We start from the raw sequence: 25,935 nt of genomic DNA, 5'->3' as shown, positions 1-25,935 counted from the left end.
TTAAGACTTGTGGACTTCAGCTCCCAGAATTCCTCAGCCAGCATAGCTGGCTGAGGAATTCTGGGAGCTGAAGTTCAGAAGTCTTAAAGTTGTCAAGGTTGCAGACCCCTGGTCTAGGGAATAGTCAGATAAAAGACACCATAGCTTGCAGCTGGATAATGGGGGGTGGGAGGTAAGTGGTTCAGAAGAGACCTTCCTAATTTCTCAGGGGTAAAGGAGATGGTAGGAGAATTGTACTTCCATGTCTGCAAGATCATTACACTAAAGTAGAAATAGCTAATCTGATCATATTTCCTGTTTGGTGTACCTGGTAAGTAAGAAAAAGGTACAGGTGATCCTCGACTTACAACAGTTCATTTAGTGACCGTTCAAAGTTACAACAGCACTGGAAAAAGTAACTTACAACGTTTTTCACACTTACAACCATTACAAGCATCCCCATGGTCACGGGATCAAAATTCGGATTCTTGACAACTGACTCATATTTATGACGGCCGCGGTGTCTGAGGGTCATGTGATCACCTTTTGCGACCTTCTGACAAGTAAAGTCAATGGGGAACCCAGATTCACTTAACCACCGTATTACTAACTTAACACGTGCAGTGATTCACTTAACAACCAGGGCAGGGAAGCTCGTAAAATGGAACAACATTTGTTTAACAAATGTCTCACTTAGCAACAGAAATTTTGGGATCAATTGTGGTCGTAACTCGAGGACTACTGGTATAGGCAGAAATGGGGCAAGGGTGCTGAAAGTTACTTCTGTGAATCATGTTCTAATCATAGGCAATTAGTTTATATATCATCACCTTATAGTTTTGGAAGGGCATTTGCATTATTGCATATATGCTGCCCATTTACTGAATGTTGGCTGAATATCTTAATATTATGAACATGGCACCCAGTCATATATCTGCCTCTATATCTTTGTGTACAGAAGACTGCCTTTGTATATGACTCCTTCCTTAAGGACTAAGATATTTTTGCCGGGTTGCTGCTATTATTATTATTATTATTATTATTATTATTACTACTACTACTACTACTATTATCACCATCATCATCATCATCATCATCATCATCATCATCATCATCATCATCATCATCATCATCATCTATATGCACACCCAATTTATCTGCCCAAATAAAAATATGTATATACATACAAATAAAACGAAATGGTTCCAGTTGCAATGAACATTTTATTTATCATTAAAATGCAGCAACGTGAGGCTAATTAGAGTTCCCTAATGAATTTTATATGAAATGCTGTGACTGGGAAGTCTCAGTTTTATATCACTGCTCCATGTGATCACAAGCAGGGTCTCACCATTCAGGCAACTTAGTATTCCAGGAGATAATTGTTTAAGTATTTTGTTTCTAAATCATTAGCGGGTCTATACACACAGTGCTTTTTTTCAAAAAAAAAAAAAGGTGCCGGAACTCACACATGTCATACAACCTGCCTTGCCTACCCTACAAGGTTCCATCCCAAAAAGGCACCGGAACTCCGTTCTGGGCGTTCTATGAGAAAAAAAGCCCCGTATACACAAGTACCAAATTATGAATCATATTAATCTTCTCTGCTCAACAATTTCACTATGCTCACAACTGAGCAACTGAGAATAGAAATAATAATGATCTAGTTAGATACTATACAAAGTAGAAAATAATGAAGAAAACCTCTATCTTACTGCCTTGGTGAATTCCACTGCCTCGTTTTTTTTGTTTTTTTTTTTTTTAAAAAGACGATGCCATTGATGGAGACATGGAAATCTCTCTTCGCTTAATGACTTGCTTCATCCACATGTCTCTGATTGCAAACACATTATGTTTTGAAGTTTAATTTAAAGAAAACTAAACCACAAACTTGCAGATACATACCTTGCTTATAGAGGGGGTAATAATGCATGCCTAAAGGGTTGTTAATATTTTAAGACATATTTCTCTATGCTTATTTCTGACCTAGCTACTTGGGAAGCAGATAAACGTATGGTTTTCTTCTTCAAACAGCCTGCCAAGGTGTATTATCCCAATGATACATTATCAGTAAGATAAGAGAATTATATATAAGGAGACACAGAGAGAGAGATTTCCTCTGAGATACCAATTAGAAGAAATGAAGCACTACAGGAGAACAGTATAATTAATTTTTCTACATGTACAGCCCTGAAGGAAAGCAGAGCTGGCTAGATTTAGGCTTTCTATTTAAGATATGGGGCACGGAGATTGCTGCCTGCTCAAGATTGCTCATTCTCAAGTGGGGAAAAAAGAAAGAGGGAAACACCCTCCCCCCAATTCCCTTCCATGTTCTTTGTTGGTATCTTAGAAAAGGAAACATAAAAATGTGTGGTTTCTGTTTGTGCTTTGGAGTCCCAGTTAGAATTTCAATGCTTTTTCTTTCCTTACTGTTCTCCGGGATATTTTAAATTTTCTCTGTGTTTACTGGCAGATAATCTCCTTTTCCCAAATTATTCTATACATGCTGGCTGAGTGATTCTAGATAGAGGATGTTATAGGATTCTAGCAGGGAAATAATCAGAGACTTTTAGTATTAAGAACAAACCAGACCAGATTTCTATGATAAGCAATGATGGTTTAATGGAAAGAGGCCACTACAATGGTTATCTCCACCAATAGTCTAGAAATTATCTGGTCTTCTCTCCTAGACTCTCCAATTCCCAGAAAGCTTTTACAATTAACAGTGGGACAGATCATAGGAATTGGCTTCTATTTATATTTATTTTTCAGTTTTTATTTAAAGTAAAATATATCTAGCTTGAGCCCTGGTGAATCCATACAGTCATCAATGTAGTTTTTGAGGCTAAAATATGAAATGATTTTGTGACACCCTTTATTCAAAATGTTTTTTCCCATGCCCTTGTTTAGCTTACAACCCTTGTAAGTCCTTGAGATCCTTCAATTCTGCTTATCTTGTATTCTCAAACAAGGTCAACCAGATACTTTCACTGCTGAGACTTTACAATTGTTCATATTTATCATAAGATGTTTTTTTAGTATTCTTATCCTGAAAGGTGGGATATTATTTATTATAATAAAGAAATAATAGATAATAATAAACCACACTTCCAAAAGCCCTACTGAAATAATTAAAAACATACCCATCAATGCAATAAACCTTTCTAACAAATTGCATGCAATTAAAAAGTAGTTAGATATCACTTGCAAATAATTATAGTTATTTAGGTACACAAGTAATTACAGTTCCTAAACTTATAGAAATTTATTATACTATTACATAAATTATAATAATAATTGCTGGGAACAATAATTGTCTGTTCCTCCAACTACATAATCTGTAGTTGTCCCATCCAATATTCAATTAATTTTCTACAATGAAGCTCATGTACTACAATGTAACACGTCAAGAACTAATTTGCCAAAATGTGTTCTATCACGCAAGGAAATCTGTTTACTGCTAACGGCTTACACAGAGCAGTTTTTATGATAACAATGCCAAAATGTGGGCTACCCTTTTAAATATTCAAAATACAATAGAAATTAACATCCCAAATGGGGAGTACAATAACAAAACCAAAACTAATACTGCAAGGATCTGCCTGCAAGACTGCACCTGGCAGAGCAAATATCTGCCAGTGAAAAATTACAGCATTTGTTTTTTTGTAATATGTTCTGCATTATGCCCATGTTTCAAAATTACACAAAATTTGTTTTTCGTAGTTTTACTGATGATGGAAAACATGGGATGTAGGAGTTTAGGAACAGAGAGTGTGCTGGATACAGAACATATCTATGGCTCTGAATATCGTCAGGCTAATGTTATGCTTGTAAAATTAATCAACTAGTACAAATCTAAACTTGATTCAATAGGACAGATAGGAAACCCAACCAAGGACAGGGTAGATATCCTCCCTGACTTCATTTATATTTAGAAACACTCACTTACCTGATGGCTGTCTGAAGTTTTTCACAGAGGACCATGAAGACAGAGACAACATCATCACAGAATGACTCAGTGGTGGAATCTCCAAAGTAAATAAAAGGCATGCATTAACAGCTTCAGATATATGCTATATCAAAATTGGGCACATGTAATATCTCCAATCTTGGCAACTGGACCCATCACACAGAAGTTGTGGATGACTGGGATATCGTATTGCAAGAAAAACTCCACCTTAGAGAAACTTAGAGAATCTTACCAGCTCACAAATCAAATAAGTGACAATTTGGAATGCATAATCTACTGAGTGTGAATTCTGCAAATTTCTCTGTAGAGGACATCACTTGTAGTGGTCATGTTAGCCTAACATATAGTTATAGAGACTGTGGGAAATAATTATGAGCTGACCCATAACAAATCTATTGGGATTTCAGATGTACTGTACCAACATACATTCAACCTGTTTCAACCTCTGTCAAACCTTTGAAAAAAAGATAAAACCTATGAGCTGAAATTTTCTTGGTATACATGAAGTAATTTCTACCTTCTAATTGCTCACTCATTAGCTACGCAAAACTGCTAGAGGCTATTCATATTCACTGCAGCCTTGTATGCTGTAATTATGCTAGAATCCAACTCATATGATTCCCAATCAGCTTGGCTACCTCATACTTCCCATCTCCCCTAATGAAAATGGTAGTCTAAGCTACAACATGCAAAAGATACTAGTTTGAAAAAACTGATATAAAATAGGAGTACATGTGAACTAAATATTGGAGCGGGGTCCCTAACCCCTGGGCTGCAGCCCACTATTGGGCTGCGGCCCTTTCGAAACCAGGCTACGCAAGTAGCAGAAACTCGAGTGTGAAGGTCCATTTGCCCCTTGTGTAAAAGGAGCTGTGACTGCTTGCGTGCCCACTCCTTTGCCCCTGACCAAGAAGTTGATGGGAATTGAAACAGTTCCAGAGGAACTTAAGTCTGGTCATTTAACAACTATTTGAAGTTACCATGGCTTCAGAAAGGGAGCTTTATGGCTCCTAAAGCACTTCTTTGTGCCACCTACCCACAGTCACATGATCACAATCTGGATGCTTGGCATTCTGTTCTTACTTACAACCGGTTGTCAAGGCCTCATGATCCTGAACATCTGAACTCTATTCCTGCATCCTGCATCTCTATTCCCTTCTGTGTGTGAAGGGGAGCTGACATCCTCCCCCAGGGTGCTGAAATGGAGCTTAAATCTTGATGATTAAAACTCTATTTCTGCATCCTGCCAAAAGAGTTCTGTCTATCAAGGAGAACTGATACCTTTTGGCAGGCAGCTCTTTTCAGCTTACCAAAGAATATCGGTCCCTAGAGATAAAGTGGAATTGAACTCCAGGCAGGATTTTCAGCTCCTGAGAAGAGAGGTAGAGCAATAAGGTAAAAGCACTGATTGCCTCAGGTAAGTGAGGGAGGTCTGGTGCAGATGTCTCTCCCTCAGGTGCTGAAAATCCTGCTTGGATTTCAACAGGGAGGATTTTCAGCTCTTGAGTAGAACCTCCCAGGATCTCCCTCACCGTCATACTCCTTACCTGGGACTCCATCCATTTAATGAGCTGTGCAATCACTTAATGACCACAATCAGGAGTGTGGAAATTGTGATCATTGAGCAAAGCAGTCATATGAACAGTCACCTGAAGTCTTGCTTGACAACTGCTTTGCTCAACGACTGAGATTCCAGTCCCAATTGAGGTTATTAAGCAAGATCCCTATATTAAGTTGCCTATCTCTGGTCCTTTTTTTATGAAAGTAAAACACCATAATTTTGCACAAATATGAAAGTTAACAAATAAATCATTTTCTGAGTCCGCCAGGAGAAGGGCGGGGTATAAATTTAATAAAACCTAAAACCTAAAATTAATTAACTGATACCTGAATTCTTGAAACCTTGAAGAACTCCTTGGCTTTCAGTCATCTATCAAAGGAGAATAGAGATAATGTCATGGTTCTGATAGATGAAACCGATCAAAAGAACTTCAAGGCAAAAATTCTTCCTTAAAGAACACTTTATTTAGGAAACAAAATATCGGCACTACATAGTTGAACCCAAAAACTAAATTCCCTTCCCCCGGATACAAAGTAACAAGTGCGATTCCCACCCCCAATAAGCTGTCATAAATCACATTCTCCAATTAGCCTAAAACGTGGGCTTTCTCCCCAGCTCTTCAGCCCACCAAAATGTTATCAGTTCGTCCTTGGGTTCCCACAAAGCAGTGTTATTATTATGGCTAGCTGAGCTTGAGCATTTATCCCACCCCCCTACCCCCTTCTGCACCTATTTCTAAATACCAGAAAAAGCATGTTAAAAGCAAAGAGAAAATGGCTGCCATTTTCATCAGTTGTCAGAGTGGGAACATCCAATGTTTACAGGGTTGACAGGTACTGTCAATAACACAGACAAAACACAAGTAGCAATGTTACTCTAGACCAGTGGTTCTCAACCTTTTTAATGCCGCGACCCCCAACCGGTCGTAAGTCGAGGACTAAACCGGTCATAAGTCGAGGACTAAACCGGTCGTAAGTCAAGGACTACCCAACCGGTCGTAAGTCGAGGACTTTCCCTGCCCGGGAGCGCCGCGCATGCGTGGTTCCGCTCCCTGCGCCGGCCGAGGCGTAGCTGGCAAGCGGCAGAGATGGAGCAGGCCGACCACCAGCTGGCCCAGCTCAAGAGAGGTAAGGCACCCGCCGGAAAAGGGAAAAAAAATGGCTGACAGCCTTGCTTGGCGACCCCCGTGAAATGGTCGATCGACCCCAAATGGGGTCACGATCCATAGGTTGAGAACCGCTGCTCTAGACAAATCTCTTACTTTACAATTTGTAGAAATTTGCAGCTGAAGCAGGAAAAAGTTCATATTTTTCTAGGCTCAGACAAAACCTGATCCAGAAGAAAATGTCAGAGCCTGCTAAAAATTACCTTGACTTTTTTTTTTTTTGCTAGGCTTTAATAGTTTGTAAAAACCTATTTATAAATCCAGTTTTGTGAGCATTACACCAACTCTAACTGAAGCATAAGCAGCAAAGGCCAATACCATTACAGATGCCTCATTGACTCACTGTATTTTCTTGCTTTTGCCGTAATTGTAAAATCAAATCACTTAACATCTGGCTGAGGGTTGCCCGTACAGCTGTATTAATACTCCGCTGGTGATAACTGGAAATATAAGTTTCAATACAAACCTGTTTGGGGAAAAGGAAAAGAGACAATACTGTAGGACCAATACAGTTATACTGATTAGAAGATAATGTGCAGGTAGTCCTCAACTCACAACCACAATTGAGCCCAAAATTTCTCTTGCTAAGTGAGACATTTGTTAAGTGAGCTTTGCCCTATTTTATGATCTTTCTTGCCAAAGTTGTTAAGTGAGTCACTGTAGTTTTTAAGTCAGTAACACTGTTGTTAAGTGAATCTGGTTTCCCCATTGACTTGGCTTGTCAAAAGGTTGCAAAAGGTCATCACATGACCCCGGGACACTGCAACTGTCATAAATGTGAGTCAGCCTGGGACACTGCAACTGTCATAAATGTGAGTCAGCTGTCAAACATTCAAATGTAAATCACATGATCAGGGGGATGCTGCATAAGTCGTAAATGTGATGGTCGTAAGTGTGAAAAATGGTCATAAGGCACTTTTTCAGTGCCGTTGTAACTTTGAACAGTCACTAAATGAACCGTTGTAAGTGGAGGACTATTTCTATATCAGCTATTTTAGACATAAGTCACTGTTCCAGATATCTGTCGACACATATTTGCATTTCGCTCTCTTTCTTTTATCTTATATTGCTGAGTACTAAAGTCTCATTTCATAGTAATATATACAAAACAGAAAACTAATAGCAGTCACATTTTGGTATGTTTTTTAAAAACTTTGATAGAAGCTGCTTGCCTGAAAGAGTTCAAGAGAGTGAGGAGGGAATAACAACTTCTCCCAAAACAATTACGTGAATTAGAGATACATGACTGACATAAATCTAACATTGTGAATGGGAAAAAAACCCCATAATCTAATGGGAAGCACATTGTTTATTAAACAGCTCAAGTTTCATTTCCAATTGACAGAGAATACTCACTTCAGCAATCTTAAGTACTGAACTTCCGTTCAACACAAATGTTGGAGTGTATGTTATGCAGAGCAGTACCTAGATTTAAACAAATACAGCACAAAAGAATTTTAGATTGACGATTCTCTCAATTAAAAACATGTTAATGGTCAAAAGTGATGAACATCAATCTGGAAGCAAGTCTATAGCATATGTGTCTGTTATCTGACTGCAAAATCATACAACACACAGAGGACCATAATGTTAAAGCCAGAATAGAACCTCACAAACAATGTAATGCAATGCAGTGCAGTGTTGTGCAGTGCAATGCAATAATAATAAATAATAAAAATAATACAATCCAAACAAAGGCAGCACATAATTCAAAGGTCTCTGAGTAGTTCAAGGATCTTGACATTAATTGCATCAGCCTTTTATAAGACTTTTATATACTGACTACCGATTATGCAAACTACTGTCTAGACTCTAGCGCATCCAGAACTATCAGCATGAAAATGTTTACAGTGCCAAGAATAAAATTATGAATATTTTAAGACCATCCTGATCCAACCTCTAATGGGGAAAGATCTACAGTGGCAACCAGGAATATTAACTCTGTCTGCTAAAATAGCATATATACAACGCTATGAATTAAATTTATAGGGCAAAAACAGTTTTGTAATACTATAAATCAATGAAATGAGCTACAAAGGACAAATATTACAAATGTCTTATTTTGCAAGGATATTGAATGACTGCAGTGTAGAAAGCTGAGAAAATTAAGAATGCCTCTGCATGTAGCAAGTGAAAATATAGATCCCATTCAAGCTTGGTCTTGGAAGGAGACAAATGGAACAGAAAAAAATCCTCCCCACTATAAAAAAAGGAATTAATTTCAATGACATCCATTGACATGATTTGTGGCACTTACTACCACTTTTCTGAATGCAAAGTGGCTGAATACTAAATACTTTGGATGTTGTTGTCAATTTTTCATCAATGTACCAAGTGTCAACTAGCTGTTCATTTGACATTTCATAAAGAATGTACAAAATCTGTGAAATCAAAACCTTCATACAAAAATGGTTATATATTGTTTATGCTTCAAAGTTATTTATAATTGCCCTGCTTAGAAATCCAAATGTCACTGCAGGAATTGGTAGTGAAATCCTCAAGCCCCAGGACACAATCCCAGGGAACATATAATTAATTGTTATTCATTCATTCATCATACTATATCGCCACCATCTCACAAAACATGACTCTGGGTGGTATACAATAAAAAAAAACCACTATAACACAGTAATGTAAAAAACAAACATCAATTAAAAATATTAACATTATGATTAACAGGCAAGGAGACAGCAATAAATATTAACAACAGGACCACTTTGGCAACTCACCCTCCCCTTGGAATTCCCAGGCCTTTTCACACAACCATGTTTTGAGGGACTTACAGAAAGTTAACAGGGATGGGGCTAACCTCTCCACATTGTAGACGTGCATAGTTGTTTAAATTGCCCTTTTTTTTTCACTGACAGCCCTGGAAGGTCAATGAATGACTTTGGGCAAGCTACTCCAAATGCTGTTCTATAAAAGCTGAAAAATAATGCTATGTACATTGCTGTCAGATCCTAGAAGGAAGGTGGGGAATAAATCTAACAAGTAAAAACATAAATGAAACACACAGCTCATCTTTCTGCTTAAAACAACAGCTACGCTAAGGTACAGTAAAACGGTGAAAATACGATCCTAAAAAATTATGGAGTAAATGGCAAAATCTAACGAGGGTAAATATTTCTTTTATCCATCCTGAATAGATGCAGAGTTTATATCCTTGAGTGAACAGAAAGATAGGTCCTAAAACTCAAAGTGAAGCTGCCTCTTGATCTCCTTAATGTTTTCCATTATCAATGTCAACATAAAATCCTACTCTGCACAGTTTAAATTTGTATATTTGATATGACAGGATGCCCCAGATAAGGTCATTGTATTATTGAGCATCATGGAGAATAATATAGATGCTTACACACTGGGAAGAGAATTGGAATGGAGCTTGAAGTAACTTTCCTTAAAATGTGGTCAGTTAAACCCTGTTTTGTTTTAAGTAAACAATATTGAATTCTTGTTTTGCACATGCTCAGAAGAAAATTCCCTCCAGTACTGAATGGCCAAAATAACATTGTAGATTTTAACCACAGTTGGAGAGCTTTCTGATATAAAAGAGAAAATATTGTTTTTGGTTTCCAAGAAAATGAATATTATCTTAATGGGTTCTACAAATCAATAAGAGAAAAAAAGTTTTGATTTTATTAAATAGAAAGATATATTCCTACAACTGAATTTGGCAGTATTTTCAAGCACTTGCATATTGGCAATCAGCACTTAATATAATTTGAATTTTTCATTTTCAAAATAATTGCAGAATGTTAAAAAATAATACTGTAAAACAGAAACGCATTTCAGTTCAGAAAGTAACTTGCAGCCTCAAGAAATTGTTAAAGTCCTCAGATCAAAATTGGAAGATTTGTATTCTTATTATTTTCAAAATAGCTGTCCTGAATTAAAGCATTCTGTATTTGCAAAGCTGCCAATCTTTCAATTTATTCAATCTGGAATCACAGTTATTTTTAGAAACTTTGGAGGGAGAGGAGATTAATAGCCTAACATTGGGCCAACTACAATTTTAAGAAATCTCTACCACATGAAAACTGTTATAAGAGAACATATTGCTCAAAAGCATACCATCTGTATATGAAGTTTGAATACTCTTGCAAAATTCATTGCACCAAATTCCTAATTCTTTTCCCCATATTGATCTGATTATCTGCTGCAGTGATGAACAACTGATATGAATTCAGTACTGCTAAATAAAATAATTAATAAAATAAATAAAATAAGTAACAGACCTCATATTATCTAACTACATTTACTCAGAATAAATATTTTTCTAGTGCCAGTACAACACATTCAGTAGAACATGGATAAAATACTGTTGTAATAATCTGATGTAATGGTATACGAGAAAGACCTTGATTAATGGAGCAGAGATACTGCCTAGGGCAGGGGTCTTCAAACTTGGCCCTTTTATGACTTGTGGACTTCAACTCCCAGAATTCCTCAGCCAGCCTGGCTGAGGAATTCTGGGAGTTGAAGTCCACAAGTCATAAAAGGGCCAAGTTTGAAGACCCCTGGTCTAGGGAATGGTCAGATAAGAGGGGACATAGCCCACAGCTGCATAATGGGCTCAGAAGAGATCTTTTCTAACTTCTCGGTTAGAGTATAGGAGAAAACAGAAGATTTGTACCTGCACACTTGCTAGAGTGATGTTAACCTTCTCACGTAAACCAGACAGGAAACATGGCCAGATGAACTACTTTATTGTATGGTTACATTAACAGAATCTTGCAAATCTGAAAATACAAATCTCCCATCGTCTCCTTTACAGCTTGACAAGTTAGGGAGGGTCCCTTCTAAGCCTCTTTCTCGCCCATTAGGCAGTTGTGGACTATGTCTCTTCTTATCTGACCATTCCCTAGCCAGCATCTCTTTGCCCTGTTTCTTAGGGTCTTTCTCATATGAATGAAAAAATATATACCAAGAATGGAGAGAGAAAAATGAAATAAGATCCACTGCAGCTACGAACTGGGTTTCTCTCTCTCTTTCTCTCTCTCTCTCTCTGTCACATACATACACACACACACACACACACACACAGAGAGAGAGAGAGAGAGAGAGAGAGAGAGAGAGAGAGAGAGAGAGAGAGAGAGAGAGAGAGAGAGAGAGAGAGAGAGAGAGAGAGAGAGAGACTTAAAAACAATGAATTGGTATTAATAGTTCATAAATGTGAAATAGAAATAAATAAAATAGGAGTAAGCAGAAACAAGGAGCAATCAGAGTCTCTATTCAATGGAAAAGAATGCACAAATGAAGAAAGTGCCATAGTTTTCCTGTATAGCCAGGAAATGATGCAACCTACAATATTCCACTAAATGTAATATTAATAATTTTTGTATATTTATTCCCTTATGGAAGAAGCTTTAGAAAAAAATAAATACCCATACATTACCTTTCTAAGCATTACATTATATTCACTTATTAATCTAGTGCAGCTATTTAGGATATGTTTTCAAAAGACAATTGGACTTTCTTGTTTTTTTTCCTTTGAAAATGTTTTGCTTCTCATCCAAGAATCTTCTTCAGTTCTGATTAGAAGTTAATATTGTAATTGTAGTCTCCCAGCATTTTTGGTTTTGCTCTGATTCGTATCTATGGGATGGACTATTCCACATTACTCTGGGGCGTCTCCCACTGTTTACAAACACTATTTGTAATCCTACGTGTGCTGAATGCAACAAACCACTTCCATCAGCTGGATGGATCTGCTGGATGGAATGGAGAGCAATTTTAATTTTCTATTTTTTGGCACATTTCCATATGTTGTTCTCAAGGATCTCTAAACTGATATCTTTACGGATAATAAATATTGACCAAGGTCCAGAAAAGGCAGTATAATTTAACAATAGAATTTTTAAAATTAGTTTCAGTCCTCTGATTGAAGCACTTCTGTGCCACCTGGTAAAAAAAAGGCAAAAAAAATTGGGAAACATGTATATACATTTAGAAGGGTTAAGTACTCCTTCAGCGTATACAGCATGATGTTTTAATTATGAAGAGGATGAACACAGAGCTGTCTATTAAGCACTGGAGCTGTGAAATGGTTTTCCAGTGATTAGAAACAATTACTCAGAGAGATGGATGCTTAAACGTTTAGACAAACTCTTATACAGGCATGGAATAACTGTAAAGCAGTTCGCTAAAGAAGAAATGCATTAATTCACTGGGCTAAGACAGACAGCATAAAGCAGTTATGTCAAACTCACGACGTCATGTGACATCCTGCGACGTATCGTGACTTTTTCCCCATTGCCGGCAATGGGGTGGGAGAGGTTTCAATATGATGCATTCAACCCGGGGGCCGGCAGTTTGACATGCCTGGCCTAAAGCAAGAAAATTGTCTGCTTAGGAACAGCAGAAAGAAGACAATATTTATCCCTGGCTCTGGGGATAAAATTCCTTATTCAATGTTAGAATCAGTGGTGAGATTCCGCCTGTTCGCAGCAGTTCGACAGAACCAGTAGCTAATTTTTTGTTGATTTTGGCGAACTGGCTGAAGCTCTGTCCCTTTTTTGTAAGGCCCAGAATGGCCCACCGGAAGTGCATGGACGCCACTTCCAGAAGTCCATTCTGAGCCAAGGAGGTTTCCCAGGCCCAGAATGGCCCACCAGAAGTGTGTGGACGCCACTTCCAGAAGTCCGTTCTGAGCCACAGAGGTCTTCCAGGTCCAGAACAGCCCACCGGAAGTGCGTGGATGCCACTTCCAGAAGTCTGTTCTGAGCCACGGAAGCCTCCCAGGCTTAGAATGGCCCACTCGAAGTGCGTGGACACCACTTCCGGAAGTCCATGCACTTGTGCAATTTTTACAATTAATTAAATAAAATTAAGTGTACCTGAAGGATAACATTATGTAGCCTAACAAAGTTAACACTTAAAAATGGTTAAAAATGGCAGTTGCAGCAACATTATTGAAGCCCGCCATTTGGACATGCATATGTTATTAAGGCATGTAAAAAAGAAGTGGTCCTTCAACTGTGTTGCTGTGCCTACCATTCTGACTCTTCTGTTCCCTCCCTCCTCACACATACATGGTAAATGCTACTGAACACAGGCCAACTAGAGCTACTTTTTCTGCATGAATGGCACTATTGTCATTAGCAGACTTATTATCCCTGGCCTGGGTTGATCATATTGATTGCTTAGTTTAAAGCTAGTTTGGTCCTGTAATGGGAAACTGCCTCAGAGGTAACATTTAGACATCTTCTCTGAATCAATATTTCACATTCTTCAAAAGCCCAAATGAATATATAGATTCAGGATTGTGGATTTTCAAGGAGCACTTTTAAACAGTGACTTGGGAAATGCCAAATATTTTACAACAGTGATTTAGGTAAGTAAAAATACTGCAATTCCTGTTCTGCCAGTCTGACAGAACAAGGAAGTAATTATAAATGACATTTGACATTTCCAGAGTACTGTAAACATTGTAACTGAGTAGGAGAGGAGATTTGCAAACGTCAAACGGTCCACCTTGTAGAAACAGAAATGTCTTTCAGTACTGCAAAGCCACTCTTAGCTACCCTGCAGTATCTTGAACCTCACAAAAAGGATAAAGAATATTATGAGCTTAAATGCGGCTTAATAGAGCATTTATTTTATCTCCCATCACAATCTGATATACACATCTAAATGATATACTATTGTTCTCAAGTCTATTTTTACCAAAATTCACTGCAGTTAAGTACATAATATATTAACATTACTTTTTGAATATTATATTATGAGTGAGGGGAGGTTTTGGAAGGGAGAGGGAAATCTTACTGAACACGCCAGTATTATTTATATCTAAACAGGCAAAGATAGGATCAGGATGTATTCATCACAGCAAAGCTGAATCTATGAAAAGATTTAAATGGAAGAAAATCCAGCAGAATCTGTTTCATTGTAATGTAATTAAATTTCACTGCATATGAAAAGTGACTGAAAAATTCTGTACAATAAATAACATGAGAATCCTAGTCAACACAGAAAATCAATAACAGTGCATCTCTACTTCCATTCGGTTAAGGAAAGATTAATGTTTCTTGAAAGAGACAATCAACTAACACACCCATCAAATAAATGCAGGTATTGATTGATTTATGTGTCATCAAGTCATTTTCAACTCCTGACGACCACATAGATAGATTTTCTCCATGAAAATGCATTTTTATTTTATCCCACTTCTGTCTAGGTAACTGTTTATTCACTTTGTAATGGAGTCTTTATTCCATGTCTGCATGACACAGGAGACCTACTAAATTTATGAAGATTAATTATTCCAGAGTCAGAGTAAAAAAACAAAGAACAGTTTATCAGTGTATATAGTCATCATCTCAGTCTAGAGATTCTTTATCACTTTAATTAACAGTAAAGAAGAAATAGCTCATAAATACTAGAAAAGATCACTCCTGACACTGGTTCAGGGAAATAGTTGAGCTGGGATTAATTAGTTATTTTCATCTTTCTTTGCATGCAACTGCTTTCTCAGCTCTTTTACATTTGAGGATAATGTGGGAAGTTGGAACAAGTCAAATCAAGGAAAAAATATACCCAACAACCCAGTCAAGTCTCTTCTCTACCAGAGAGTTGTCCATTTTCTTGGCAGAACACTTCCATGTTCACAATTTAGCAGTTTTACTGCTAGGTTGATAAAGTGATCTGGAAAGTTTATGAGCAAAATTACTGTCTACTGAGCAATTTTTGCAGACATCTCACAGCCCAAAGTTGACAATATTAACATAAAATGAATGGATTTTTTTTTTAAAAATGTAAATCTAGCCAAATGATTATAACAAATCCTAAACAGAGCTTTCATATCAATCTTTTTGACTCGATGAGACATCTAGAATTTTGAGAAGTTATTAAGAACACCGTTACCCAATGAATGCTACAAGAGGAAATGACACTTTGAATCATAAAATGTCTGCTGTGATGGACACAGTCATAAAACATCAATGTCAAATAAAAACTAACGGAGTAAGTATATAACAGAGTTGACACTTTAGCTCTGTTCAAAATACACATTCTGTTTCGGATTAGCCCCAACATAGGAACCCACAAACCTAATTCCCAGAATGTAAGAAATAAGTGCCTTAATCTCTCATTGTTTTTTAAATCAGGATTGATTGCCCACAAACACGTTATTCTTCTGGTCCTTTTCAAAATAATGTAAACAAGTCACATTTATTGATTTGCTTTCCCAAATTCCTGAAAAGTTGCACATAGACCTTCCTCACCTTGAATATTTAGAACTATACTCTCAGATGCTCCATAGTTTTGAAAAGCTAAAGCTTAATTGCTAATTGCATAGTAGACAAGGAATATTACATGTAAGCTCTCTATTTATGAAGATATCCTCCGGGATATCCTTACTTTTTAAATTTAAAAATATTAGAAATAAGAAGGATTTGAGAATTTAAGCAAAATTTAATTAATTTTCATTTGAAACACTGACTTTGAAAAGAGCAGAAAATAACATTATTGGGTTGGAGTATTCTAAAGTCCTAGCCAGGTGTGAAAAAACAGGCCCTCATGTGAAGGTCCGATTAAACTGATTTACTGCTCAAAAGCCTATGCACTAGAATCTTCTCAACTAATGGTTAGCACCTGCTCGGAATTAGATAAGGGTGAATGGAATTCAAGGGGGAGGGGGTTGGACTTAGTTGCTTGTGGCTAGATAAGGAAGGCTGATCCTTCTTTTAACTCTGCCCCCAGGTTCTGCCACTCCTTCTCCAATCCAACATAACACTCCAGAATATCTAGCAAACTGGTGGCTTCTGAATTGGTAGAAAGCAGTGGTGGGATTCAGCCAGTTTATACCAGTTTGGTAGAACTGGTAGCAATTTTTTTGTTGCCCAGGCCCAGAATGGACTTCCAGAAGCGGCATCCACACAGAGAACCAGTTATTCACATATTTGAATCCCACCACTGGTAGAAAGGAATGACAACCTCTTCAATCATTCTACTTTTTTTTCGGAAAAAAAAGAAGCTATTTCAATTCAATCCTTTCCAACCATCTTCTTGTTAAACTTCAAAACCAAAGTTAAACTATGGAAAAAAAAATAAAAATGGGTTTCTTTGAGGAAGCGGAATATATCAAGACAGCTTACTGAATTATAACTATTTTGCATTGAATTCAAACACCTAAAAGAATGTGAAAGTGGACCTCTTCTGAACATAATTGTGATCTACCAATGTAAAAACCATTGCATGTGTGAAAGGCAATGTATCCACATGCTTCAAACATGATTCCAGAGAAGTGCTTTGGAAGATATGGGAGCATAAAAGCATCCTGTTCTTCAAATTTTATATAGTCTCAGTAGGTTGAATGACATACACGTCTTAGAGAAAGGAAGTACACTATCATAATTTTATTTTTCTCCAGACATGCAGTCTTCCAGCAAGGAACTGCCATGGTAACGGTCAGCAGAACAAGGTTATATTGATATTTTTCTCATTTCCAATGCATATGGCTGCTTGCCAGGTCAGCACTACTACTAATTTAATTCACAGTAATGAAACTGTATTTCTAGGAGTAGCAGAGTGCATTCAATATATTCAATGTATTTACAGTTTTCCACATATAAATTCAGGTGCAGAAGTTTGCCAGAGATTTGGAAGTAAACATTTCTTCCACTAAAGTGAGGGACTTTTGAGGAGCCCAAGAAATGTTCTTTTTTGGTTTTTTAGGCAGATAATACAGTATATCCATTTACACAATTTGGTTAAAATTACTTTAGTCTAGCAAACAACTAAAAGTGTTCTCCACCCTTGTTTATTAAGGACAGTGATGATTCTGATTGTCTCTGCCATTGGCAAACAACAGAATAGGATTTCAGCATAATTCTCCAGAACTTGGAGGGACGTCCACTTTGTTTTTCCCTCATATCCGAGTGCAGTCTGGAAACAACAGTGATGAGATGTCTGCTAAAACATAGCAAGGCTATGGGATGCCTGTAATTGTTAAGTCTGTCTGACAAGAACAAAAAATGTTTATTCACAGAGAATATGCACGTGTAACACTTTTATCAATTCTATGTGGTTAGAGGACTGATATGAGTAACAAAGAACTAGACATCATGCATAACTTAGCTAGAAGTTAGGAACAGGGATGGCCTGGAGCAGGGGTAGGCCACCTTGGCTCTTTTATGACTCGTGGACTTCAACTCCCAGAATTCCTGAGCCAGTCTGGCTCAGGAATTCTGGGAGTTGAAGTCCACGAGTCATAAAAGAGCCAAGGTTGTCTACCCCTGGCCTGGAGCAAATAGAATGTGTACTAGAACTAGATAATTCCTGGAGCATTCGTTAGCCAAGGTTGGGGAAAAGGGACGGCAGACTTTCAACTAAGAAGAAAATTACTTTTCACATGAATAAAAAATAACACAGGTAAAGTCCTGCAGATCCAGGCTTACATTAGTAAAGAATAAGACAACTGCATAAGAGCTAGCTTTGTACTGTGGCATAAAATAATTCAATCAAGGGACACAACTGACTCCAGAGCTACAGAGCTGAGTCAGATAGGAAGCTTGTCCTGCAAACAAGCAAGTAATGACGTCTGTAAAACACTAACCTTCATCACTTCTACCTGCAGGTCTTCATTGAGAGATGGAGTCACTCTGACTGCATTCAGCATTTGATTAAGCAACTGCTTGTCATCAGAGTCAGTTTCCATGGATACAAATCGCTCATCAGATAGCAGCTTCTGCAAAGAAAAATGGAACTGTTTAATGTCACAGGTTTTCCATTCGGTTCTCCCATAATGTTGTTATAAACATAATATTTACTAGTAAATTACCTTCCTTTCCAAACCCTGTAACAGGAAGCAAGCTTTGGTGGAATAGTAAAATCTATTTAATGCATGCAATGCCTATCACAAGACAGAGTGAAGCTCATAGTTCCTGTTGTAGTATGAAGAGGAAAAACCTTTATAATTCAGATAAGGTAAATAAAATCAGAAGGTGAGTTCTAGTTCTGGGACCAGGGAGATATTTTCACGATCATCTAAACTAAAAGATTCAATTTTGCCAGCAGGAATTAAGGATAAGTTTACTAACCAAACAATAAAGAAATGGTAAATTTTAAAGGCAAGTGCAGCACTGAACTTTGCCCTTAGAATGCCGACCAATCCACTCATTCAATACTGGTCAGACTAACATTCTGGACTTTTCTAAAAAAAAAAAAAAAAAAGATGAGTTACTAAGTTTCTCCTCTCTTTCATTCATCCAGAGGTGGTTTTTTTCCATCTTAAAAGTATGAAACCATCAATTATCCCAAGATGGAACATCTGTATACCTTGGTGTACCAAGGGCTTTTGTTTAAAGGATTCATTAGACAAGCATATGAGACCTACAACACTTACCAGTCCACCTTTCATTTGTGAGATGAAAGACTCCTTATTGCTCCATAAATATTCACTGCAGCATTGTTTCCCAACTGGGAGAGTGTCAGTGTACAACTCCCAAGAAAGATGGCTGAGAATGCTTTCTTATAAGCAGATATATTTTGAGAGCATAAAATTTGAGGAAGGCTACATTACAACCACTTGTAAAGGTTTTGCCCAGGATTAGCCCTAATACATAGTCTTGCTTATCTTCCATTTCATTTCATGGGCCTGCATGCTTTTAAATTATATAATTAAGCTTTCTTATCCTTCACTTTTCCTGTCAACTTCTTATTTCACTCAAAAACTCCGAATGTGGTCAAACCTTAGCCACTCACCTGCATCCCTGCTAGAGCTTGCTGTGCCAGTTTCATATTCTTGCTCTCCAAAGCAAGTTGCAGCGGAAGGAGGCACTTCTCCCTAGTTTTCAAAGAAAGAGAGGTTTCTTTAGAACTCAGAAATCAAGTAGCTTGTGTTTTTATGATTAATTTTTCAAAGTTTATTTTACTTGTGCTATAGCCCCTTTGATCCATACACGAATGACAAAAGGTGCTGATGCAGCTATGTTGCTATCAGCCTCTTCACTATGATCATTTGCTCAATTACAGGCAACAAAATTATACAATTCCTATAGTTATTTTCCTCTTTGGTGTCCTTTTCTTTGTTTCTTTAACTGATATCAAGGGATAGATCAACAACCCATCTTAATTGTGATTCAGCAAGACAACGTTTGAGCCAGGATTTAAAGCTGAATATTCTGACAAAGAAATAAAAAAATATATCTACATTTACAGCAGGGGTGTCAAACTCACAATGTCATGTGACGTGTCATGACGTATCGTGACTTTTTTGCCATTGCCGGCAATGGGGTGGGTGCAGTTTTGCTATGAGGCATCTGGCCCGTAGGCCGGCAGTTTGACACCCCTGGTTTACAGCCTCCAAATGGATGTGTCAGAAGAAGACTGTTACATTTGAATAGAACAGTTGTATAATGTATTTTAGAATGTATTTTAGAAAATTAGATGACTTTTTTTTAACCTAGTGGGTTATTCTGACTACAGAGCTGTTGTTCTCTTCCATTACAAAAAGAAATTATCTCTTTACCAAACAATTCCATATAGCCAATAATTTCTGCAAAATTCTTGAAATCTATATAGTACTATGGAATTTCTTTGTCAATATTTGATAGTTTGAAGTTTATTGTATTTATATCCCGCCCTTCTCCTGGTGGATTTTTGTTTAATGCTTTTGCACAACACATAAACTATCTTGGATGATGTCCACTTTTAAATTATAAAAATGACCCTTTTAAGAGTTAGATTCCAGTTTGATATGAATGTAATGCAAAAACAGCAATCAATGTATGATAATCAAATGGAATACTGCTCCAACATGCTGATATTCTGTTAAGAGTATGGATATGATATTAGTTCAATTTATATTTCAATAAAGTCAGTTTAATACTCATTTTTTAAGCCTGATCATGATCAGAGTTTCAAATGTGGCATAGTTGTATTAATTTACAAAATGGGATGGAACAACGTTGTATTTCTCTAAATGTGAAAGCTACAGCAAACTGATTTGGAGAATGACATAGCAGTATTGACAGCACTGTTCATATGTTAACAGAGAGCAATTCCTCATAATGTTATAAACATAATAATAAACAGTCTGCTGTCTTTCGCTGGTATCAAAGAGGTATAAAAAGCAGGTAATTCATTTCATGAAACAATATGGCTCTTTTTGGCCGTTAATTTTAGCTAAAAGTATATGAGATATGACCGGGGGAATGGGAATTTATCCGTTCTTATTTTCAACATCAACAACAAAGCTGGATTATTCAGGCAAGAACCAAAAGACTCAGCATTCAAGCCTCTATCCCTACTACTATAAACTTCAAATACCCTAACATCTGATTTTTGATGCTGGCATATCCTCTTAGATATTAAAGTCTACGGGCTGGATTTGAAAAGATAATATGAGAAAATGATTTCTGAACCCATTCTTCCTTTCTAACATCGAGTATAAAAGAAAAGAAAAGCAACAAAGCAAAAAGTATAAGTAGATTCTGAACATGTTTGGAAATTCTAGCTTGATTCTGCTATATTTATTGTGCCTTTAGGAACAAAAATTATTACTGTATGGAAATCATCTAGATATCCATCTGGCAAAGGAACAAGTGGATTCTAATAAAACTGATATAGTGTATTACAACTAAAATCTGCAAACACATTGATTGTCAGAAGGCCCTTCAGGTACAGATACAACATTTTAAATGATAAAACTGGTCCATTGATAAACTATGGAACTAGTTAGGTTTAAGAAATCTGGATGACTATTAGATGGAAGCAAAGCGATAGAGAAAACTCTATTTCTCTGTTACCATCTAGTGGTCATCTGAAATGGTTGGCCCTATTTGGACCTGAGTACACTATTATAGTGAAGTAGATTAAAAACCTCAACCTAAATCAATTAGTTAACCTCTTATTCTCAGGAAGAGGATTCAGCCAAAGCTCTGATTAATGTTATGGGACCTTCTTTATTCCCATCACAGCATTTAGCGATTAAATACCAATTAGATACTTCTTGCCCTTATCAGCTAAAGTTTTATCCCCTAATCTCTTCATTCTACAATTTGACCCATCAGATGGTTCAACTACTGTAGCTTCAAAATGCCAGAGTCTGAATTTTAACAGTGCAATGGAGAATATAAAACGAAACCAAACAAAAGGGATTGTGAACTGTAAAATAGACAAATGAATTATAGCATGAAATTTCTAAAATCCCAGCCCACTTCAACTGACATACAGAATACTAGTCTAAGAACATCTTTGGAAATCTCCATTTCTTTGAATAAAATTCAGTTGTTGCTATGTCTTCAAAACACTGAACTATTATTTCATTCTTCTTATTGAATAAGTATCTTATTTATCATTGTAGCTATACATACTAGGACCAAGGAAACTCAGGTTCTACTCTACGCTTAGCCATGGAGGCTCATAAGTGACTTTCGGCCAGATGCTTTTTCTTAGTACAACCTACATCACAAAATTGCTGCTAGGAGAAAAATGGGTAAGAGAGTATTATGGATGCTACCTTGAGCTCTTTAAGGAAGAGAGAGATATAAGCCTAATAAACAATATGCAATGGATTGTCTGAATTAGTCAGATTACCTCAAGTCAGATTGCTTAAAGTATTTGGAATTAAAAAAGGAGACAGTAGAAACTGAAACAAAGTTAGCAAAAAATTAGTTTCATGGAAGGCTATCAAAGATTACCAGATCATCTTGGTAAATGTTAAAGCAATTAAGTGGAAGCCATTGGTGATGCATGAAATAAGGAGGTGGGGAAAAGCACTTCTAGATGCACAATTCTGGCAAAATGAAAAACATTAGAAAACTAAAAGTGAAGGAAGGAAACCAAATTGTCTTCATATTTTTTAACAACCTGAACCAATTTTACAAAAGCTGCATGCAACTCCCATAGCTTTTACCCACCTTCTGCAAAAGCTCAGACAATCTTCAAAATTGCCTACCCTACTTGTTAGAGAAAAAAAAGGTAGTTCTGGATTTAGCCTTTATTGTACAACAAAACCTGCAGATGGAAACCAAAGCAAAAGCAATCATTGACATACTTTTTTAAAAAAAACAACAACTAGGTAATCTAGAACTACAGTATTAGAAAATGTTGCCCAAAGCTAAAGGCAATGACACAACATTTCAGAACACGATTTGTTTCATAATGTGAAATGGCACATGGCTAACAATGTTAAGACTAATTCACCATGTTATGATGATGTGATAGAGAAAGATTTAGATTTTTCTTCTTCTTTTTCATCTATTAAGGCCACAGTTAAAAGGTCAGGAAACAAACTCATACAGAAAATAAGAAATCTTGAAGCCAGTTCTGCTCTCATAAAAAATGGTTATTTTTATGGGCACAATGCTTCCTAGAGAGGGAAATTTCAAATGACTTAGAAGTTATTACCAGTTATGAAAGAAGCTCTTCCTTGCTTCTGTTTTAATACAGATGTAATATATTCACCTATGTAGAGAGCCAATTTGAGGTAGTGGTTAAGACTCTAGGCTAGAAACTGGGAGACTCTGTATTCTATTCCTGCCTTAGGCACAAAGCCAGCTAGGTACCTTGGGCTAGTCAGTTTCTCTCAGCCCTAGAAGGAGACAATGGCAAACCTCTTCTGAAGAAGCTTACCAAGAAAACTGCAGGAATTGTCCAGGGAGCTTCTAAGAATAGGACACAATTGAACAGAAATATCTATCTATCTATCTATCTATCTATCTATCTATCTATCTATCTATCTATCTATCTATCTATCTATCTATCTATCTATCTATCATCTATCTATCTATCCATCCACCCACCCACCCACCCATCTATCTATCTATCTATCTATCTATCTATCTCTATAAGTTGCACTTCATCTTCCATAAATGCTAATAAGTAGCCACTTAAGCTGGACTTTTAACAAAATAGCAGGACAGCATTTCACTCTGTTGTAGATCAATATCAATCCAGAGAACAGTTCTGCCAGCAAGCAAATAGGAAATAACAAAGAAAGAGAGCATGGAGATATCTTTTGTGATATTCTCCATAACCCAAGGCCTTCTAACCATCAGAAATATGTCAAAGCTATGGACCCAAAGACAAAAATATATCTAGAACTTCGTGTCAGATCTGTAATATTTGTTCCACTGCTTCTATAGTCTTAATCCTGCCACTGTTATTACCTAATGATATTTTAATATTTCCCAAAGCTTGCACATCATCTAAGTTCATGCATTATGAATCATTATCTATAACACTATTATCATCTTTAATAATAACACTATTGCTTTGTTTATGGCTTAATATGTTGTATGAACCCAGCTCCTGTGAGTGAAAGCTATGGTTTATGAATAAGCCTGGCCAACGGTGGTTCATTCCACACGCTATGATTAAACAATATATTAACCAAGTCACATCTTCCTAAGCAAGAATGGGGCATGCAGTACAAAATTGGTGTCTACTTTCAAACAATTTATTAGAAAGAGAGGCATAATTCATAATCTTTTCTGAGCTTTTAATTTTGCCCATTTCCATTTCTTTATGTAATTTGTGACTTTTAGGGTTTCGCAAACTTTGGACCATGGGGATTTTGCAGAATTGCCCTTCTCTGATTATGGAATTACTATTACCAAAACAAGCAATAATAATGTGCGTTGACAATGGCAGCATTAATTTGGATAGCACTGAAATGCACTTCACAAAGGCACTTCAAAAGCTTCTAAATTAATATCTTCATTTCCTTTATCCTTCCCCTATTACAATAGATGTGATGTTCTTGTTGATTTTGGGGGCTGAGGTTTTACAGAATTTGAGAGAGAGGAAGGGAGTACCCTGGCAACTACAAACACAATATTTCCCATCATATTTGAAGCAGTCTATATACCCAAACATTCTTGCGCATCTCGGAATCATAAATACATAACTATGTAGGAAAATGGAAAACTTGACCAATGGGTCAGCTTGCTTACATCTTTGGTTCATAGCAATGTTACACTGACTTCAAGAGTCAGCAAATGTAAAACAGAAAGGACTTTTACTCTTTCATTTCAAATGTCAGTCATAACCAAAAAATAAAAAAAAATGTATTTCCTACCTTAACTGATAAGGAGGGATCTTGGTAGTAGCATCTAAAGTTTCTAATGTTTCTGGGTAGAAAGGGGAGAAGGAATTATTTCAAAAAGCATCCAGCATGGAACTGAAAACATTCATCATTACATACAGTCTTATGCAACTTGAAGTCCCATTTTGCTCAATTAGGATTATCCCAGATTTGTTCAAGTCATACACTGCAAGTGCACATATATGTGGATTGACATGGGCAGGTATTTAATTTAGTTCAGAACTGAATTAAAAGCACCTTTTCCCCAATAAATTATTGTTATAGGCTCTGTTCTTCCTCCTATTTTGGTCTATTTTTCCCTTGGTAAATTCCCTTTCCATATGGTACAATAAGATATCTCAAATCTTGTCTCTTTAGCTTAAATGACACCATTTCCTAACTTCTAAATGAGCTTATTACGCTTATGTAAGGAAATGCACATGAATTGTTGTTTAATTTATGTAACAAACTCAAATCCTAAAATAAATAAAAGTACAGCTTTATGATCCATTCATGGTTATTTTTTATTGTTTGAATTAGTAGGTTTTACAAATACTAATTTAATCTGGACTGAAAACCCTCCCTACCCTATTTTCCTCTGACTGGTAAGTGAAAACAAAATAATCCATCCTATAGATAACCCTATTCCTAGTTTTGAATAAAAAAAAAATATGCATTATTTTAGCACAAATTGATGAAAGGATAGTTGTTTTAAAACCCCAGCAGTGTAAACATCTTAAATATATTTCAAGGAACACTTTAAAAAGACTATTGCTCTATATATGAGTCGCAAAGGCAAAACTATCGACCATTTAAAGTTATAAAAATAGTGAAGCAGCCTAGCATAGAACAACATGCACATTTATATATTTATTTTATTTATTTTTTATTTTTATTTAACACTAACTTGTATGCCGCCCTTCTCCCCACGGGACTCAGGGCGGCTCACAGCACATTAAAACAACACAAAAACATTTCCCCTTTAAAAGCCAATTAAAACCAAATATTTATAGCTGTGACATTATTAAAATCTTTAAAAAATTTCCCTATTTAAAATTCACCCTAGGTCAGTCCCGCTTGCTGAAAAAGCCATGTCTTGAGGGCGCGGCGGAAGGTTAGGAGATCCGGGATCGTCCGGATCTCGGGGGGTAGTTCGTTCCAGAGGGTGGGGGCACCCACAGAGAAGGCCCTCCCCCTGGGGGTCGCCAGCCGACATTGCTTGGCCGACGGCA

General features: G+C 36.8%; 1 protein-coding gene across 1 annotated transcript in view; it reads right to left on the bottom strand.

Annotated features, from left to right (window-relative positions):
- The window catches only part of ARFGEF3 (ARFGEF family member 3), a 69,553-nt gene that overhangs the window by 40,166 nt on the left and 3,452 nt on the right, over positions 1–25,935 (bottom strand). The window contains exons 2-8 of the mRNA XM_015823728.1: positions 24,698–24,749; positions 19,378–19,459; positions 18,230–18,361; positions 8,032–8,100; positions 7,019–7,141; positions 5,837–5,879; positions 3,929–4,007 (exon numbers count right to left, since the gene is read on the bottom strand). Of these exons, the coding sequence (XP_015679214.1) occupies positions 3,929–4,007; positions 5,837–5,879; positions 7,019–7,141; positions 8,032–8,100; positions 18,230–18,361; positions 19,378–19,459; positions 24,698–24,749 (580 nt within the window). The remainder of the gene's footprint in view (positions 1–3,928; positions 4,008–5,836; positions 5,880–7,018; positions 7,142–8,031; positions 8,101–18,229; positions 18,362–19,377; positions 19,460–24,697; positions 24,750–25,935) is intronic.

This window comes from Protobothrops mucrosquamatus, unplaced genomic scaffold (genome assembly GCF_001527695.2).
Source record: "Protobothrops mucrosquamatus isolate PMUCROS unplaced genomic scaffold, P.Mucros_1.0 scaffold1969, whole genome shotgun sequence".
Taxonomy (NCBI): Eukaryota; Metazoa; Chordata; class Lepidosauria; order Squamata; family Viperidae; genus Protobothrops; species Protobothrops mucrosquamatus.
This window is presented reverse-complemented; position numbering and strand designations above follow the sequence as displayed.